A 15,834-nucleotide genomic window follows, 5' to 3' on the forward strand; every position below is an offset into this window, starting at 1 on the left:
CTAGCCTTAAAAAATTAAAAAGAAGGTGGGATGCACCGTTTATACAAAGAAGAATCATAGTCTCTTATGTTTGTCCTAATCCCCTTTCAAGTTTTCCTCTAGAAAGCTCTACATGGTTGATCCACAGTAGTTACTGTCCTTATAATTTTATTTATAGAATAAATAGAGTCCTAAGTAATCTTGGAAATCAAATTGGTCAACTTCATCCTACAGAAAAAATTAACACACAGGGAAAGTAACTTGGCCAGAATCATCCAGAGAGTTCTTGTCAAAGAGTAGATTCCAGAGGTGCCCTGACTTAGTGAATAGAAGTGAACACACACACAAACACACACACACACACACACACACACAGAGAGAGAGAGAGAGAGAGAGGAGAGAGAGAGAGAGAGCACAAACTTAATATAAAAACCAAGTGGAATGAAAAATAGTAATATAATGCTGTTGTCAAGAAAGCTAACAGGATGTTAATATATGTGAAAAGCTAATAATGTACAAGCAATTCGGTTTCAGATGACTTTTTTCAAGGTTTCATTAGTGAGGGAGATTACCAATTGGTTATAAGAAGACCTATTCAAGGAAACTCTTTCTGTGAGAACCAGTTACCTTCACAGCCACAATGTTTACACCTAATCCTGGCTAGCCACATAAATACATGGCTGAAGTTCCCAAAAAAGATGAAGATGGAAAGTGTGGATGGGAGTGAACAAGGCAGGGGCAGTAAAAACAGCACCTTAGTGGAAGTCAGGAAACCTGGATCCTGCCTTGGATCATGAGCTAACTAAGACCTGAAGTTCTCAATTAACCTGGGAGTCTCAGTCTCCTCACCTGTAAGATGTAGGAGTTGAATGATGTAATTTTTAGGGATCCTTTCAAGTTCTAAGAATTCTAAATCTGGACTGACTCCAGCCAAAAAAAGAAAAAAGAAAAAAAAAAGCTTTACCAATTATACACAGTAATACAAGTCCAGTGTTGAAAGCTGCATTTGAAAAGCTGAAAGAGAACCTAGAAAAAATATTGGCTGGGCATGGTGGCTCACACCTGTAATCTCAACACTTTGGGAGGCTGAGGTGGGCAGATCACTTGAGCTCACGAGTTCAAGACCAGCCTGGGTAACAAGGTGAAACCCCGTCTCTAAAACAAAAAAAGAACAAACAGAGCAGAGCCTCAGAGGAGGTTGAACATACATCCTAGGTTGCCCTAAACAGTCTTGATTTACTCCTGTTATCCCAGATGCCCAACAGTTAGTGCCTGTTTTTGCTCCCAAAAGCGTCTGTTTGGATGATACATTATGTGAGGATGCTGCCTATAAGGAATTGGTGTTCATTTGATCTTGGGGGACCCTTCACCATCTCCCATCTCCCACAGACAGAAGCTCAAATTTCTTAGTATGTTACAAAGGTTTTGACCCTCTTGTCAAAACTCCATCTGGCATATCCACTAGATGCTAATCACACCTGACTACTTTCAGTTCCTCAAAGGTGATCATCATTGCTTATGAACTGGTCACCTTCTCCTCCACCCAGTGCTACAGTAAGGCAAGCTCCTCTACATCCAGCAAGACCCAGCTCAAGATTGCCTCCTCTGGGAGCCCCTCCCATCCCTCTACTCGTCATCACTCGCTGCCCATACCTCTACTGGCACATGAACCCAAGTGCTTTGCAACTCTTTTTAGTCTCCTCTACTACATCATAAGCTCTGTAAAGAATTTTTTCTTTTATCCCTTAGCACACAATTAGCACTCAACAATATGTTTATTGAAGTAAACTGAAAAGAGAAGCACATATAGATTTGCTAACAGGATACTAGCCAAATTAAATCTTTCATCAGAGTGAACAAGAAAACAATGGTCTTAAACTTATCTGACTCCCGCCACTTTCATCACCACTGGTGACAGTCACCATAGTATGTGAAGAGTCAGTGTCCTGTGGTCAAAAGGCATGGTCTACAAGAATCTGAAAGCTGATTTCCAGTTCTGCCACTTACCAAAAGAATGATCTTAGACAAGTTATTTATCCTATGTTAATTCAGTTCCCTCAATGTAAAATGAAGAAAATGTAACTCCTTGATGTAAGATTATAAACAACACAGGAAGAGTAGGGCTGCGTACTGACCCTAGCATAGAGTATGTAAGACATAAGTAGTAATTTGATTTCCATGGTGATAGTTTCCAACCAGAACAGATCAAACTAGAAAAACAGTGTCTCCCTCTTCTTCTCCAAAGAAGTAAGTCACACCTGGATTCCTTTTACTTTATGTCTCTCCCCAGGACTCAGATGTAAAAACTTCCACATCTTAACCATGATTTTCTCTCTTCAAATTCTGGATTTCCTCCTTTCTAAGTTTCTCAGACAGAAGTGTCATCACAAAGAATACAGCCAGAAAGGAAAGGACTTATAATTCAAGACACGCTGTGGTCAAATAAGGAAGAACATCTTGACTGCCACTCTGACTCAATAGTGGAACCGACTCAGAAGGAATTCTTGGTAAAATGTCAAGTAGGGAGACTTCAAGCCTAGGGAGGGATAACATGACTTCATGCTAGGGCAATGAACCTTAAAGTTAACTATACCTTGAACAAAATCCTCCCTCAATCAGAAGCCATCAGTTAGTGCTAATGCAATACCAAACAGTGGAAAAGGGTGGATGAAATGAGAGTCATCAGAGGCAAAAGGAAGACAAGATTGCTCCCTTAAAAGCTTTCTCTGCCCAGGCAGCAAAGCTAGGCAGTTTCAACAGAAACAAATGAGATCACAGTGTTTCAATTTAATAGCACATTGCTGGCCGTTCAAATGTTATAACTAAATACAGCATGTGCTGCTAGTTGTTTTGATTAAAGGGAAGTAGAATAACATGGAGGGGAAAAACACTTGGGCTCTGAAACCCAAGTGCCCAACCTTGAATCCCAGCTCCTGACCTTGAATCCCTGTTCCTATACTTACTAGCTGTGTGGCTGTGGGAGAGTTACCTAACCTCTCCTTACCTCAGTTTTTATCATCTGGAAAATAAGGATAACAAATCAGTAACAGTACCTATACTCCATAGGGTTGTAATTTACAAATACAAATTTCTAAGGTAGCACCTGATTTATGCCAGATAAGTATTTCACAACTAAAAATAATTATTAAGATCCAGTACTCACTCAAAAGCAGCTTAATACAAGATCATGCTTAAAAATCAGCCATTGGTATTGCCCACCATTAATCTCAAAGATGCCTTTATTTTAATATAAGTTGACTCACAGGAAGTCAGTTGCTGACCAACAAATTCTTCTCTTGATCATGAAGACTGAATAGGTCTAAAACCCAGGGATCATTTTGATGAAGTTAAAATGGAAACTGAGTAATCATTCCCAGAATAAATGGAAGTAAAACAAACATATTATTTACTGAGCACCCATTGTAGCCAGGCATCTTCCAGGCTGTTGTATTTTAGAAGGCATGGAACATAAAGGTGTCACTAGGTTTGGCTCCCACATAGTTGAATAAAGTGGCATTTACTGTAATGAATTCACTATGGCTCTGGTCTTCAGTTTTGAAAGCACAGAAACTTGGTTTTGTCATCACATGCATTTCCTCGGCATTCATTGACTACTAGATAGCCATGGCAGGCAATGTGGCAATGTGGAGAAAACAGACAACAAATCATTACAGTCTTGCCTGCTCTCACACACCTGGCAATCTGGCAGTGAAGAAAAATATTAAAAACCAAATGTGCACAAACTAAGGTAAAATAACCAGAATTATCAATGGACTAATTTACAAAGAGAAGAACTTCGAGTAGACCAGAATTCTTGTTCCTACTGAAGTGGGAGATCAGCAGGACTTGTTTTCACAACCCTGCTGATCAAAACAGGACGTAGCAAAGAAACCAACCCAAACCAGCAAGGACCAGGAATCATAATACATACGCATTAGACATTACTACCAGCACCATGACGGTTTACAAATGCAATGGAAGTTAACCTTACATGGTTTCAGGAACTCCCCACCCCTTTTCTAGGAAGTTCATGAATAACCTGTTTAATTATATTTATCATTAAGAGTGGGCGCCCAGGCATGGTGGCTTATGCCTGCAATCCCAGGATTTTGGGAGGCCAAGGCAGGAAGATCACTTGAACCCAGGAGCTCAAGACCAGACTGGGCAACATGACAAAACCTCATCTCTAAAACAAAAAGAAAAAAATCTGGGTAGCTGGGTATGGTGGTATGCACCTGTAGTCTCAGCTAATTGAGAGGCTGGGTGGGAGGACTGCTTGAGCCTAGGAGGTCCAGGCTACAATGAGCCAAGATCATGCCACTGCACTCCAGCCTGGGTGATACAGCAAGACCCTGTCTCAAAGAAAAAGAAAAAAGAATGGGTACAAATATAACTAGTCAGCAATCTATTAGTGCTGCTCTGTGCTACCCTGCCTATGAGATAGCCCTGCTCTGCCTATGGAGCAGTCATTTTGCTGTACACTGTTACCCTAACAAACTTGCTTTCTTTCACTGTTAGCTCACTCTTGAATTCTTTCCTGGGCAAAGCCAAGAACTCTCCCAGGCTAAGCCCCAATTTTGGGGTTTGCCTACACTATGACAAGACCAACCCATGTGTCCCATGTTACCATGCCTATCTAAGGATGGACACTTACAATTCAAATAGGAGAGCACATTGTAGGAATGGCATTAGGCACCACGCCTTGAAAAACATCTGTAAAGATTGCGACTTCCCTATTCTAAGCTTTCCAACCACTCCCTGCCCACATCCTGCCCATTCTCTTATTCTCACCACTTTTCTCAAAAAGGCTACGGTCCATTTAATTTCTGCTTCCCCTATCACAATCATATTTCCATCTTTCTTCACCAAATACCTTCACCTATCACTGTGATGGGGTTTTACATGTTCTAAAACTTCTTCCATCCCACAGCTTTAGAAATCATGCTCTTTATTCCAGAGATGTCAACTGCATTCTATCTTTGTGAAGTATACTAGTTTAAATATTATTTCTGTTATTTTAAAGTTAGTGGTTGTGTAGTGGTAGTAGTTGGGCATGAGAAAGAGGCATTTAGGGCAGATGTACACTGAAACACTAGCTCCTATAGCCTCAAAATTATTATTTCAACGTGAAAAACAACCCAGTGAGGCACAAAAGTATGTCAATCATTCAGTACTTTGCACACTGGAACACACAAGATATTATAGAAAGGTCAAAATTAAAACAAGAACTTGGCAAGTTAACAGTCCAAGTTCAGTAGTCATTTGCTGCTGGCAATTCTGTGAACTATGAGTAGCCCTTTTCGTAATAGAAAAAGTTCACGCATATAAAAAATGTCAACCAACATTTAGATCATCAGCAAATAAACATTTGAGTCAATACAGATAAAAAGTCTCATGTTATTTAATGTCTCATGTTTTATTTCATACAAAAATAGCATCCATGGTAAACGAAGATGTGTTTCATCCACATTATGGAAAATACAGCCTTGTGGCACAGGTGTGCTTAAGGTCCTGTTAATAAACATACAGAGAAACCATTTTTGTAGTTCTACTACTAATTTTCATTGGATGAAATAAGACAATCTCATATCTGAGGTGACGGGGTCCTCTGTGTTTCAGTTAGTGAGGCAGGTTTTTAGGTGTGTCAGTGATCCCAAGGCTTAGTTGCTATTCTCACAGGTCTACAAGACAGTCAACAATGAGTATAGCTGAAAATGATGTCCATGATGCATTCACCCTAACCAAAACAGACGAGACCTATGCATCAATCCGAATGCTACTTTATATAATGATCATTAGGACCCTGTCTCATTTCAGTGGCTAAAATTAAGGTCACTCCCAAAGTTTCAGAGGAGTCACATAATCCCATGTTACATTCACTCAAAAATGCTATACAAATTGGAGCACAGAGAATTATAGGAACTTCCCATTGAATTTCTGCGGGGAAAGAGGAGGTGATAAAATGTTTTTTTGTTGTTTTTTTGTTTTTTTGGTTTTTTTCAATTTCCATAGGGAAAGATGAAATGATAAAAGGTTTTCAAAAAAGATTTTTTAATGTGATCAAATGTTAACCTGAATACAGTCTATGGAGAATGTGTAATTCCATTGGGTAATTATTTTTAAAAATTCTCACTCTAAGCTCCAAAGGAAATGTCTGCATCTGTCCTTTTCATGGGTATACCTCCAGGAGCCAGCACAGAGCCCAGAACATAGTAGGTGCTCTTTAACTACCTTCTACATACATAAGTGAATAAATATGTTCCTCTTGATCACTACTATGAATTTTTCATCCAAGAAAAACAATGCTTATTTAAAAGCAGAAGGTATTTGACTCTACAAATCTTGCTCTTCACCTTGAAATATGGATTAACCTCCATTACTACAAATAGAAAATTAATAGAAAAGAAGGAAGTTTTCATGAAGATGACGGTCAGAGAATATCATTAATTCCAATCTGTTTTGTTCAGTAAATCTATACAAAACTTTGATATACTTACCTATACTGTAGTAGCAATTACAGAATAGACTAATAAAAATAACTATACATGGAAGCATATTCATATTCTATGAAAGCACTTTCTGTCTGAAAATACGTAATACAGAAACCACAATGCAAAAGTTTCACAATTTAGGCTGTAAGAAAAACAAAACGAGTTTGATTGGTATTTCTGGTATTTTCAATATTAGATAGCCAAACTCTTCAATGACATTTTTTACATCATCATCATTTATACTGCACCACTGAGACCCATGTTTCCCTAACACTAATTCTATAATTTTAGAAAGACTCATAAGCTGACATTTAATATAAAGGTGCCTCATCCCCTTGTAATTCCTGCATATATACCTGGTGAATATTCATACTGTTGGTTACCTCTGTCACAAAAAAAAATGTGGTTTATGTTAAGTCATTGAGAATCTATAAGGTAAGTTACAGTCAAGACAAAACTTACCAAGCACAATGACCACAGTCTTCAGAAGACTCATCATGGTATCCCGATTCCGCCGGGGTCCAGAACTATGCCGAGACATTCTCATAGTCCTCTGGCGAACATAGCCAAAGATGTGAGCATAGAGAACCACCATTACCACAAAGGTCACCAAGTTGAAAATGGCCCAGAAGACTAAGTAAGAGTCGCTGTAGAGGGGTGCCATGTTGGAACAATTTTCAATATCGCAGATACAGTTCCAGCCCACACTGGGTATAGCACCCATAACGATGGCCATAGTCCAGATGACCACAATGACCACCACTACCCGCCGGTTGCTCATCCGTGTGTGGAGCTGCATGCGGAAAACTGTAATGTGCCTCTCGATTGCAATAGCCAGTAAGTTGGCCACAGATGCCGTCAGGCTGGTGTCAATGAGGCCCTGACGAAGGAGCCATGTGCTAACAGTCAGCCTCCGAGTATTGGGCCCTGTGTTGAACATGAGATAGAAGTAGGCCAACCCAGCAAAGAAGTCTGCAGCAGCCAGATTAGCCATTAGGTAATAAATAGGAAAATGGAAGCGGCGGTTGACATAGATTGCCACCATGACCAGTAGGTTGGCCAACATAATGAAGATACAAACAGTGATTCCAAGTCCCATCACCAGCTTGCTGACTGTGTTCCATTCTGTGGCAAGATGCTTTCCACTTCGGTTATAAAAGAAGGCAATGGATTCGTTGTAGAAGCACTGTGGTTCATTCATGGCTGTGAACTAAAAGAAAAGGAGAAAAGATGATGAAAAAGAAGCCACAGGTCCAAATTTAAAGCTTATATAGACAACACAAGACTTCTATAGTACATGCAACAGAAAAACAAAAGCAAATAATTTGAACATTTGATCCTGCATACCATCTTGTGATTATGTTGAAACCCCAAGGTTTCTCACAATATTACTGTCCTCAAGATTAAAGGCAGTTAGAGTTAAATAAATGACAAGGTCTCTGTTTAGTGGTTTCACGTCATTGAAGTCTACTAGAAAAGCCACATGGCCAAGAAATCTTGCTCAAAATATATGAGACAGACAAAAATTTTGCAGAACATTGCAATTGGATATTTACCATAGTAAAATCTATTTGATCTGTTATTTAGGGAATCTGTAAACACAGTTGGTTTCTAGATAGGGTATCATTGCCCTATTATTCTCCATTTCTATTCTCACATAGTATGTTCCATGTGGGACAGACATTTTGTAATGCAGGTTCCCACAAGGACCATCATTCCGAATATTTCAAAGAAGTCACTGTGCATCAAAGGTTTTTTGCCCAAAGCCAGCATTTGCTGCTCAACATTCCTGTGGTCAGCACTGCCTACCCCCATAACTCCTTAACCTCAGAATAGGACTCGTCAACCAATCTATGACATTTCAGAATTTTTTTTCTTTTTGGAGGACCCAACGTAACATCCAAAGAGTAGGTGGCCCTTTGACAATTCTCTACAAGTAAAATATACTTAGATTAGATGCAGTGTATTTTTTAAAGTATGGAGTGACAATGCTTTATAACATGTTTACTTATTCTTCAACATCATTGATAAGAATATATTTCCTTATTATTTATAATCTCACTTAAATCTAAAAAGGATTGAGACAGTGTAAAACAGAATAATATATATTTACTTACATATATCATAATATATAATAAATTGTAATTATATATAATAATATATTTAAACAAAATTAGAAAATAAGTAACAAAAGAGAAATTAGAAAATTGTACATCACATAGAGTAAGTCATTTTTCTTGAAGCTGTAAGCTTACCTGGGACCCTTAAAATTAAAAAATGTATCTTGAAGACAGTTCACATTCTACTATTTCATTTTTATTTTGCTTTGCATCTAATAAATTACCCAAAACATATGACACTTTTAACCACTATTTTTGATCAAATATTCTACTGAATATCCGTAGGTTGTACATAAATGTTTACCAAACACTGAAACTTCCAAGAACAATGTGAAACACCTAAGTGGTTAGTCTTCTGACTTACCCAGGCATCTAAAGTCTCTTTCCTTATCTAGACTTCAATAGTTTTTAGACTATGCTTCAAACATTATACTTAATACACTGTATAATTATTTATCTGTTTACTTGTCTGCTTCTTAAAGAGATCACAGTCCCAGGCACGGTAGCTTACACCTGTAATCCCAGCACTTTGGGAGGCCAAAGTGGGTGGATCACTTGAGGTCAGGAGTTCAAGACCAGCGTGGCCAACATGGTGAAACCCTCACTCTACTAACATGGTGGTGGGCACCTGTAATCCCAGCTACTTGGGAGGCTGAAGCAGGAGAATCACTTGAACCCGGGAGGTGGAGGTTGCAGTGAGCCAAGATCATGCCACTGCACTCCAGCCTGAGTAACAAAGCAAGACCCTGACTCCATCGCAAAAAAACAAGACAAAGTTGATCAAGCTGTTTCCTCACTGGACATGTTTTAATGGCTTATGAGTACACATTAGATAAAAGTCTAAACTCTTCAATCATCTTATCAGACCTTACTTACCTGCCTCTCCAGCCTCAACTCAAGATATTAATGACTCCAAACTCTCAGGTTCAGCTCTATTTAATGTGTTGTGCTCTCTCTCTCAACTCTGGTTCTCAACAGTGAAAACACTGGTTTCCTGTATCAGAATTACCTGAGAGTTTGTAAAACACTGATTTCTGACATACCCCGCAAGAACTTCTGATTCAGTAGATCTGAGGTAGGGTCCCAAGTAATCCCAAGGCTGCTGGTGCAAGGAATCACTGTATCATAATTGCTTAATTATTTGTTGATCCCCTCTACACTAGGCTATGAAACCCTATAAACACAGAGATTCTAGCTTGCTTATATTCATTGTTGTATAGTATTCAACTGTTCTATGGACTACATGCTAAATACATATTGATTTCCTTAATAAATTAAAGATATTTCCAAAAATGTTTAAACTTTACAACTTTCCTTTCTGCAAAGGATATTTAAAACTTTGTCAAGACAAATATAAAAGTCTGTTCTTTTCATTAGTCTCTATAACCATTTACCTTCTCTGAATCAAGAAAGGTTTAAACCAAATATCAAGCATATATTATTTCACAGCATTCCAACTTCTGAACACCAAGTAGCAACAAAGTTAAGCAGAGATACAAGAAGCTTCTTAGCCCTTTCCACAGGGAAAAACTATAAAGGATGGCAAAATTAAAAAGTATAAATTATCTCTTTAAGCCACAATGTACAAAGATGAGTAAAACTGACAGATTTTCTCTAATGGTAGAGAAAAGTGCCCTGTCTTGTGCCATTTCTTTTCTCTCAACAATTAACTGTAATGCCATAAAAACCATACATATTTAATGGCATAACTTAAATGATTTTTGAAACTCAGTTTTATCATTTGTGAAATGAAGAAATTGGACTAACTTATACATAAGTTCTATTTGAGATTTAAAATCCTATACTAAGAGGATTCTGGATAAGAACTCTGTATTTCATGAAAATTAGCAGCTAAATATTGAAAGAGTAGAAAATACACCAGGAATTAAAAATTGGGAGTGTATAATATGCTTCAGAAGAAGTGAGAGGAATTTCAGTTGGTTTTATGACAATAGAGGAATTAAAAGAGAGGAATTAAACCCCCTCTCTTATCGTCTGCAGAAAGCAACAGGTCAAAAGAATAAGCAGTGGAGACCCTGAAAGTACCTCCAATGGCAGTCAGAAGGGCAGTGTGAATGGGCTTTCCTACTTCTTCAGGAGCTGACAGACTTAGAAAACCCACATGGTTCAGAGAGAATCCAATCTAACTGCGACTGGACTATAAGCCAGTAAGATAGTCAGTGCTATAATGACAGAAAAACAATTATGGAACATAACGGGGAAAAATATAATCAAAGGAGGTGGCCACTCATCTCCCACCAAAGAAGAAATCACCTCCCACTGAAGCAGATGTATGGGAGGGGGAAAAAAAAAAGAAGAGATAGAAAGAAAAAAAGATTAAATGATGGGACATCTCTGATTTGTGTCCTCAATGTGTTTCGTTAATATAGTAACACTGAAAATAGAACAAGCCATTAGGAAGACAAAAGAAATCAGTAAAAACTTCACAAAAATAGTTTTTTATTGCTACTTTAACAAATTGCTATAAATTTAGTGGCATAAATATACAAATTTATTATCTTACAGTCCTAGAGGTCAGAAGTCCAAAATAGGTCTCATGGGACTAAAATCACAGAGAGGGCAGGGCTGCGTTTCTTTCCAGAAGTTCTAGGGGAGAATCCGTTTCCTTGTCTTTTCCAGCTTCTAGAGGCTGCCCACATGTCTTGGCTTATGGTCACCTGTCATCTTCAAAAGCTGGTAATGACTAGTCAGGTCTTCCTCACATGACTGACACTCAATCTTCTCTCTCACTCTTCCACATTCAATGACCCTTGTGATTACACTGAGCCCACCCAAAAATCTAGGAGAACCTCCCCATCTCAACATCTTTAACTGAAACATATCTGAAAAGTCCCTTTCTCTATGCAAGGTAGTAGTCACAGGTTCTGAGGATTAAGTAATGGATATCTTTGGAAGCCATCATTGTGCCTATCAGAACAAACTGAAAAACAATTTCTGAATTAAAAATGGCAATGCAGACAATGAAATGAAGTATAAAAATTACAGAAAACTGAAATGGCAGGTAGAAGACTTAAGAAATTCACCCAACACTCAGAAAAGAGTCAGAGATGGCAAGAACAAAAGAAAAGAAGGCACATATAGGAATAAAATTCAAGATGCACCAGGAATCCAAGGAAGATCAGAAGGAACCTGAAGAAACACAGCTCCAAACAGAAGACAAGTTATTGCCTGAAAAGAAAGGTCTCAGATTACTGATTTAAACTTATATAGATTACAAAACAAAGTTAATTAAAAGCAACTAAAATGTAGGCATATCTTGATGAGATTTGGGGATCTCAATGGTAAAGAAAAATTGTAAGAGTTTAGAGAAAAAATAAATAACAAGTCAAATATCTAAAGAGAGAGAAAATCAGAATTGCAAAAACCAGATCCATTATGCAGAGAAATTTTTTGAGATACACAGCCAACTACACTGATGTTTTCATATGAGGACAACAAAGAACAGTCACAGAAATGTAAGTATTCAGAAAGAATGGCATCTACATTTCCTTCGTAGAGAAAGTATATATACTATTTAGCTCATGAAAAAAGAAAAAGACAAATACACACATACAGTAAATACAAGACCCTGGCAGCAAGCATTAAAACCCACAGAACATGATTCTTAATAATTGTTCTTCATAGGGTTATAAAACTTAAAGCAAATACCAAAAATAATTATTGAAAGAAGTTATACCTATTAATAAAATAGCAATTTAATAATAATCTGGGATTAAAATTACTTACTGTGTAGATAAAAACTTGAAATGGGGAAGCAGAATGTAAACATATTAATTTTATCTTATTACTCAAGTAAAATGAGACGATTTAAATTGTGACAAGTTTTCAAAAATAAATTTAAATATGCTGATTCAAAAACCACTGAATTGAATAATTATTACACTAAAGCAGAATGACAACTTTTTGTATTACTGGAGAAAAACAGAGTGCAAAATAGGAGGAATGCATAAGCAATATACAGAATGACAATTTTGCAAAATTTACATAGGTGAGATTATAGATGATTTTTTCATCTTTAGAAAGTAGCTCATATTTATTGCAAGAAATTTTGGGAAGAACAAAACTACATCATACAAAGTTCAATAAGTACTTTCCTAAAAAGTTCATTATGAAATCCAAATCACTATAATTAGAAACTTCTCTGTAATAAGAAGTTATAGAATTTTACCCTGCCCAAGCAACAAAAACATTAAATAAGATAGCATTATTCCCAAATTAAGTTGTCCTCAAAACTGAAAAGAGAAGTTCATATTCATGGCCTTTTCTCATCCACCAATTATTTTATCTTAAGATGAGAGGGTTCAAGGGAAGTGATCTCGCTGGCTGCTCTGTACAGTAGATGTTCCAAATCTCAGAAATTTACCTCACCTTATTGTGTGATCTCAAAATAAGTTATAACAAATCTGCCAAGCCTAAACTCTAAAGCGTCACATATGGTGTTCACCTTCACCATGCACTTCATTCATCCATGCACACATTCATGAACCTTAATAGGATACCAAGTTGGGCGTGGCACTGCATTATGCCTTCTAGGGGTATGACTAATGCACCCAAGTGCCTGCCATGGAGCCACTCATAGTACATCTGATGTGTTCTTTCATCTCTTGAAAGACAATTACATACACATTAGCCAAGACGAAAAAGGAACAGTTGGCATAAAATCACATACTAGTAATTACATCAATGTGGTTTAGTATTTAGATATGAATGTAAATATGTACTCTACTGAGATACTCTAAGGGAGACTGTAATCTCTGCTGATAAAGAACTAGTAATAAGATATAAATCAAAAAAACTTCCTTCCTCCACTTCCGTTAAAATACAATAGAGTGAGCCGAGGCGGGTGCCTGATTTGTAGCTTTGGTTAAGCAGATCTCTTTCTGATTCTCATGTTCAACCAGCTAATTTGTTTTTCAGTACATTCCACAACTGTTCTGAATCTCAGTTGTCTCATTTGTAAATTAAGGTAAGGATGACCTCTAAGACTTTTTAAATTCTTATTCTTAAATTCAAAATAATCAGGCCTATTTTCTTTCTCCAAAAAAGACTAGAAAAGAGACAGCATAGAGTTTAATTAAATTCCATTAAGTCTCTATTAAAAAGAAAAAAATCCTCGCCCTTCTTAGAGTTTCAAATTGGACATTTTCAAAAGTGAGGTGTTTTGTCACAAGAACTAGAAAATGGGCCACAAAACAATACTGAGATCCACTAAAAATGATTTTAAACTAGAATACTTAAAATTGCTGAAGAATATGCAACTAGTAAATTTTAGGAGGTTTATCTGAAAAAGTACATAAAATACTACTTCTTATAAAATAATAATGTATATCAATGTGATATACACATAGGCAAAAAGAAACTGTGGAACACATAAATTGTAAGTTAATAAAAGCACTTTTTATCTATTATAGCCCATTGTCTACCATGCTGAGAAAAGGAACACATCATCATACTTGCCAGATTTCCGAAGAGAATTCTGTGTCAGTCCTAAGAGGAAGGAATGGAAAAATTCACTAAAAACACTAAGATGTACTGGATAAAGCATAATAAATAGTCCTTAGATGCACTGCTAAGCTAAGAGGGAGCTTAAACCAAGGTGAAAGGCTGTCCAGGCAGCAGACTGTCAGAGATCATGGGGACAGGGCTTTAATACTACTGGGAAACAAGATAAGCCCTTGGGCTTGACTGAGGCAGTGAGTTGGAATTAAGACCCACCCATCAAGCTAGCAGCCTCAAAGATCTTCATATCAGTAAGTGTGTATATCAGAAAAAAAAAAGATATCCCTACTTGCATTGGGAAGAACAGGGAAGTTTTGTCGAGCTCAGGCTCCAGGTTGGAAAATAAATAAAGAGTCCCTTAAGAAATCATGACTCTAGTCCCATAAATCATACAAGGCTGGGATTTGAAGTTAGACTACGTCAAGTCTGAGAACCCCCAGGAGAAGAAATTAACACAAACCAAGGTCCCGAGTTTGGGATATCCCCATGCTCCTCCCACTCACCGCCGAATACTAGCGAACACCAAACTTCTCTGGAGGAGGAGACCTCAACACAGTCACATGGGATTCTCTCAAACCAGCCCCACTGAATATAAACTCATCTTCCAAAAGTGAAAAAACACAGGAGGATGCCACATGTGAGAATCCCCAGAACAGTCCACAGCAGGATTAGACCCAAGAATGTCAGATAATAAATGATTAAAGACAAAACTGAACTAACTGCATTCTCCCTTTTCCACTTCTATTGGTTCAAGAGTTATACACTGTTTCTATTCCTTAATGCTTAGTCTTAATATTCTAACATGCACACTTGACAAGAAGTCTGAAGGTAATCCTCTTCCCTTGATACGTTTTCTCTCCATTGCCTCCACTCCCATCTTACATGCTACTGTGGCTCAACATTCGACTTCCGTTTGTTCTGAAGCCTACCTAAAATTACTTGCTATTACTTATTTTCCAAGTTTATTTGGTTACCCCATAAGAAGCCAGTAGAATTATGTTACAAGAACAAACAAGGAGAGTAAGAACAAGATAAATGATGAGTTAATCTAATTTAAGACCATAAATGAGAGTTTCTAAATAAAATGCAAGTAAATAAAACATGCATCTTCAAGATACACACACACACACACACACACACACACACACACAAAAGATAGGGTGCGTGTATGTATAACTAAATGGGTTGTGTGTATGTATATATATTTCTTATGATCAAATAGGGTTTATTCCAGAATGCAAAGATGATTTAACATTTAAAAATTTGGTTACATAATTAACCATTTTAACAAATTCAAAGAGAGAAAACAAGCCAATGATCATCTCAAAAGACATGGAAAATGTGCTTGGTAATTTTTAATACACTTTCATGATATTTTGACAATCTACAATTAGAAGACAATTAATTTCCCTAACATATTGAAAGGTAGCTATCAAATATGTACACCAATTGTCATATTTAAGCATTCGCTTTCAAAACATTCATATCATATTTAAATACGACATTCATGTCATATTTAAGCATGCACTTTCAAACAGAAACAAGGACAGGTTCAACATTAGATCAACGAGACAGAAAGTTAACAAGGATATCCAGGAATTGAACTCATCTCTGCAGCAAGCAGACCTAATAGACATCTATAGAACTCTCCACCCCAAATCAACAGAATATACATACTTCTCAGCACCACATCGCACTTATTCCAAAATTGACCACATAATTGG

General features: G+C 37.2%; 1 protein-coding gene across 3 annotated transcripts in view; it reads right to left on the bottom strand.

Moving 5' to 3' along the window:
* The window catches only part of LPAR1 (lysophosphatidic acid receptor 1), a 171,509-nt gene that overhangs the window by 60,622 nt on the left and 95,053 nt on the right, over positions 1–15,834 (bottom strand). For all 3 annotated transcript variants that reach the window (XM_011966395.1, XM_011966394.1, XM_011966396.1), the window contains one exon: positions 6,933–7,680. In XM_011966395.1, the coding sequence (XP_011821785.1) occupies positions 6,933–7,680 (748 nt within the window). The remainder of the gene's footprint in view (positions 1–6,932; positions 7,681–15,834) is intronic.

Source organism: Mandrillus leucophaeus, unplaced genomic scaffold (genome assembly GCF_000951045.1).
Source record: "Mandrillus leucophaeus isolate KB7577 unplaced genomic scaffold, Mleu.le_1.0 Scaffold76, whole genome shotgun sequence".
NCBI lineage: Eukaryota > Metazoa > Chordata > Mammalia > Primates > Cercopithecidae > Mandrillus > Mandrillus leucophaeus.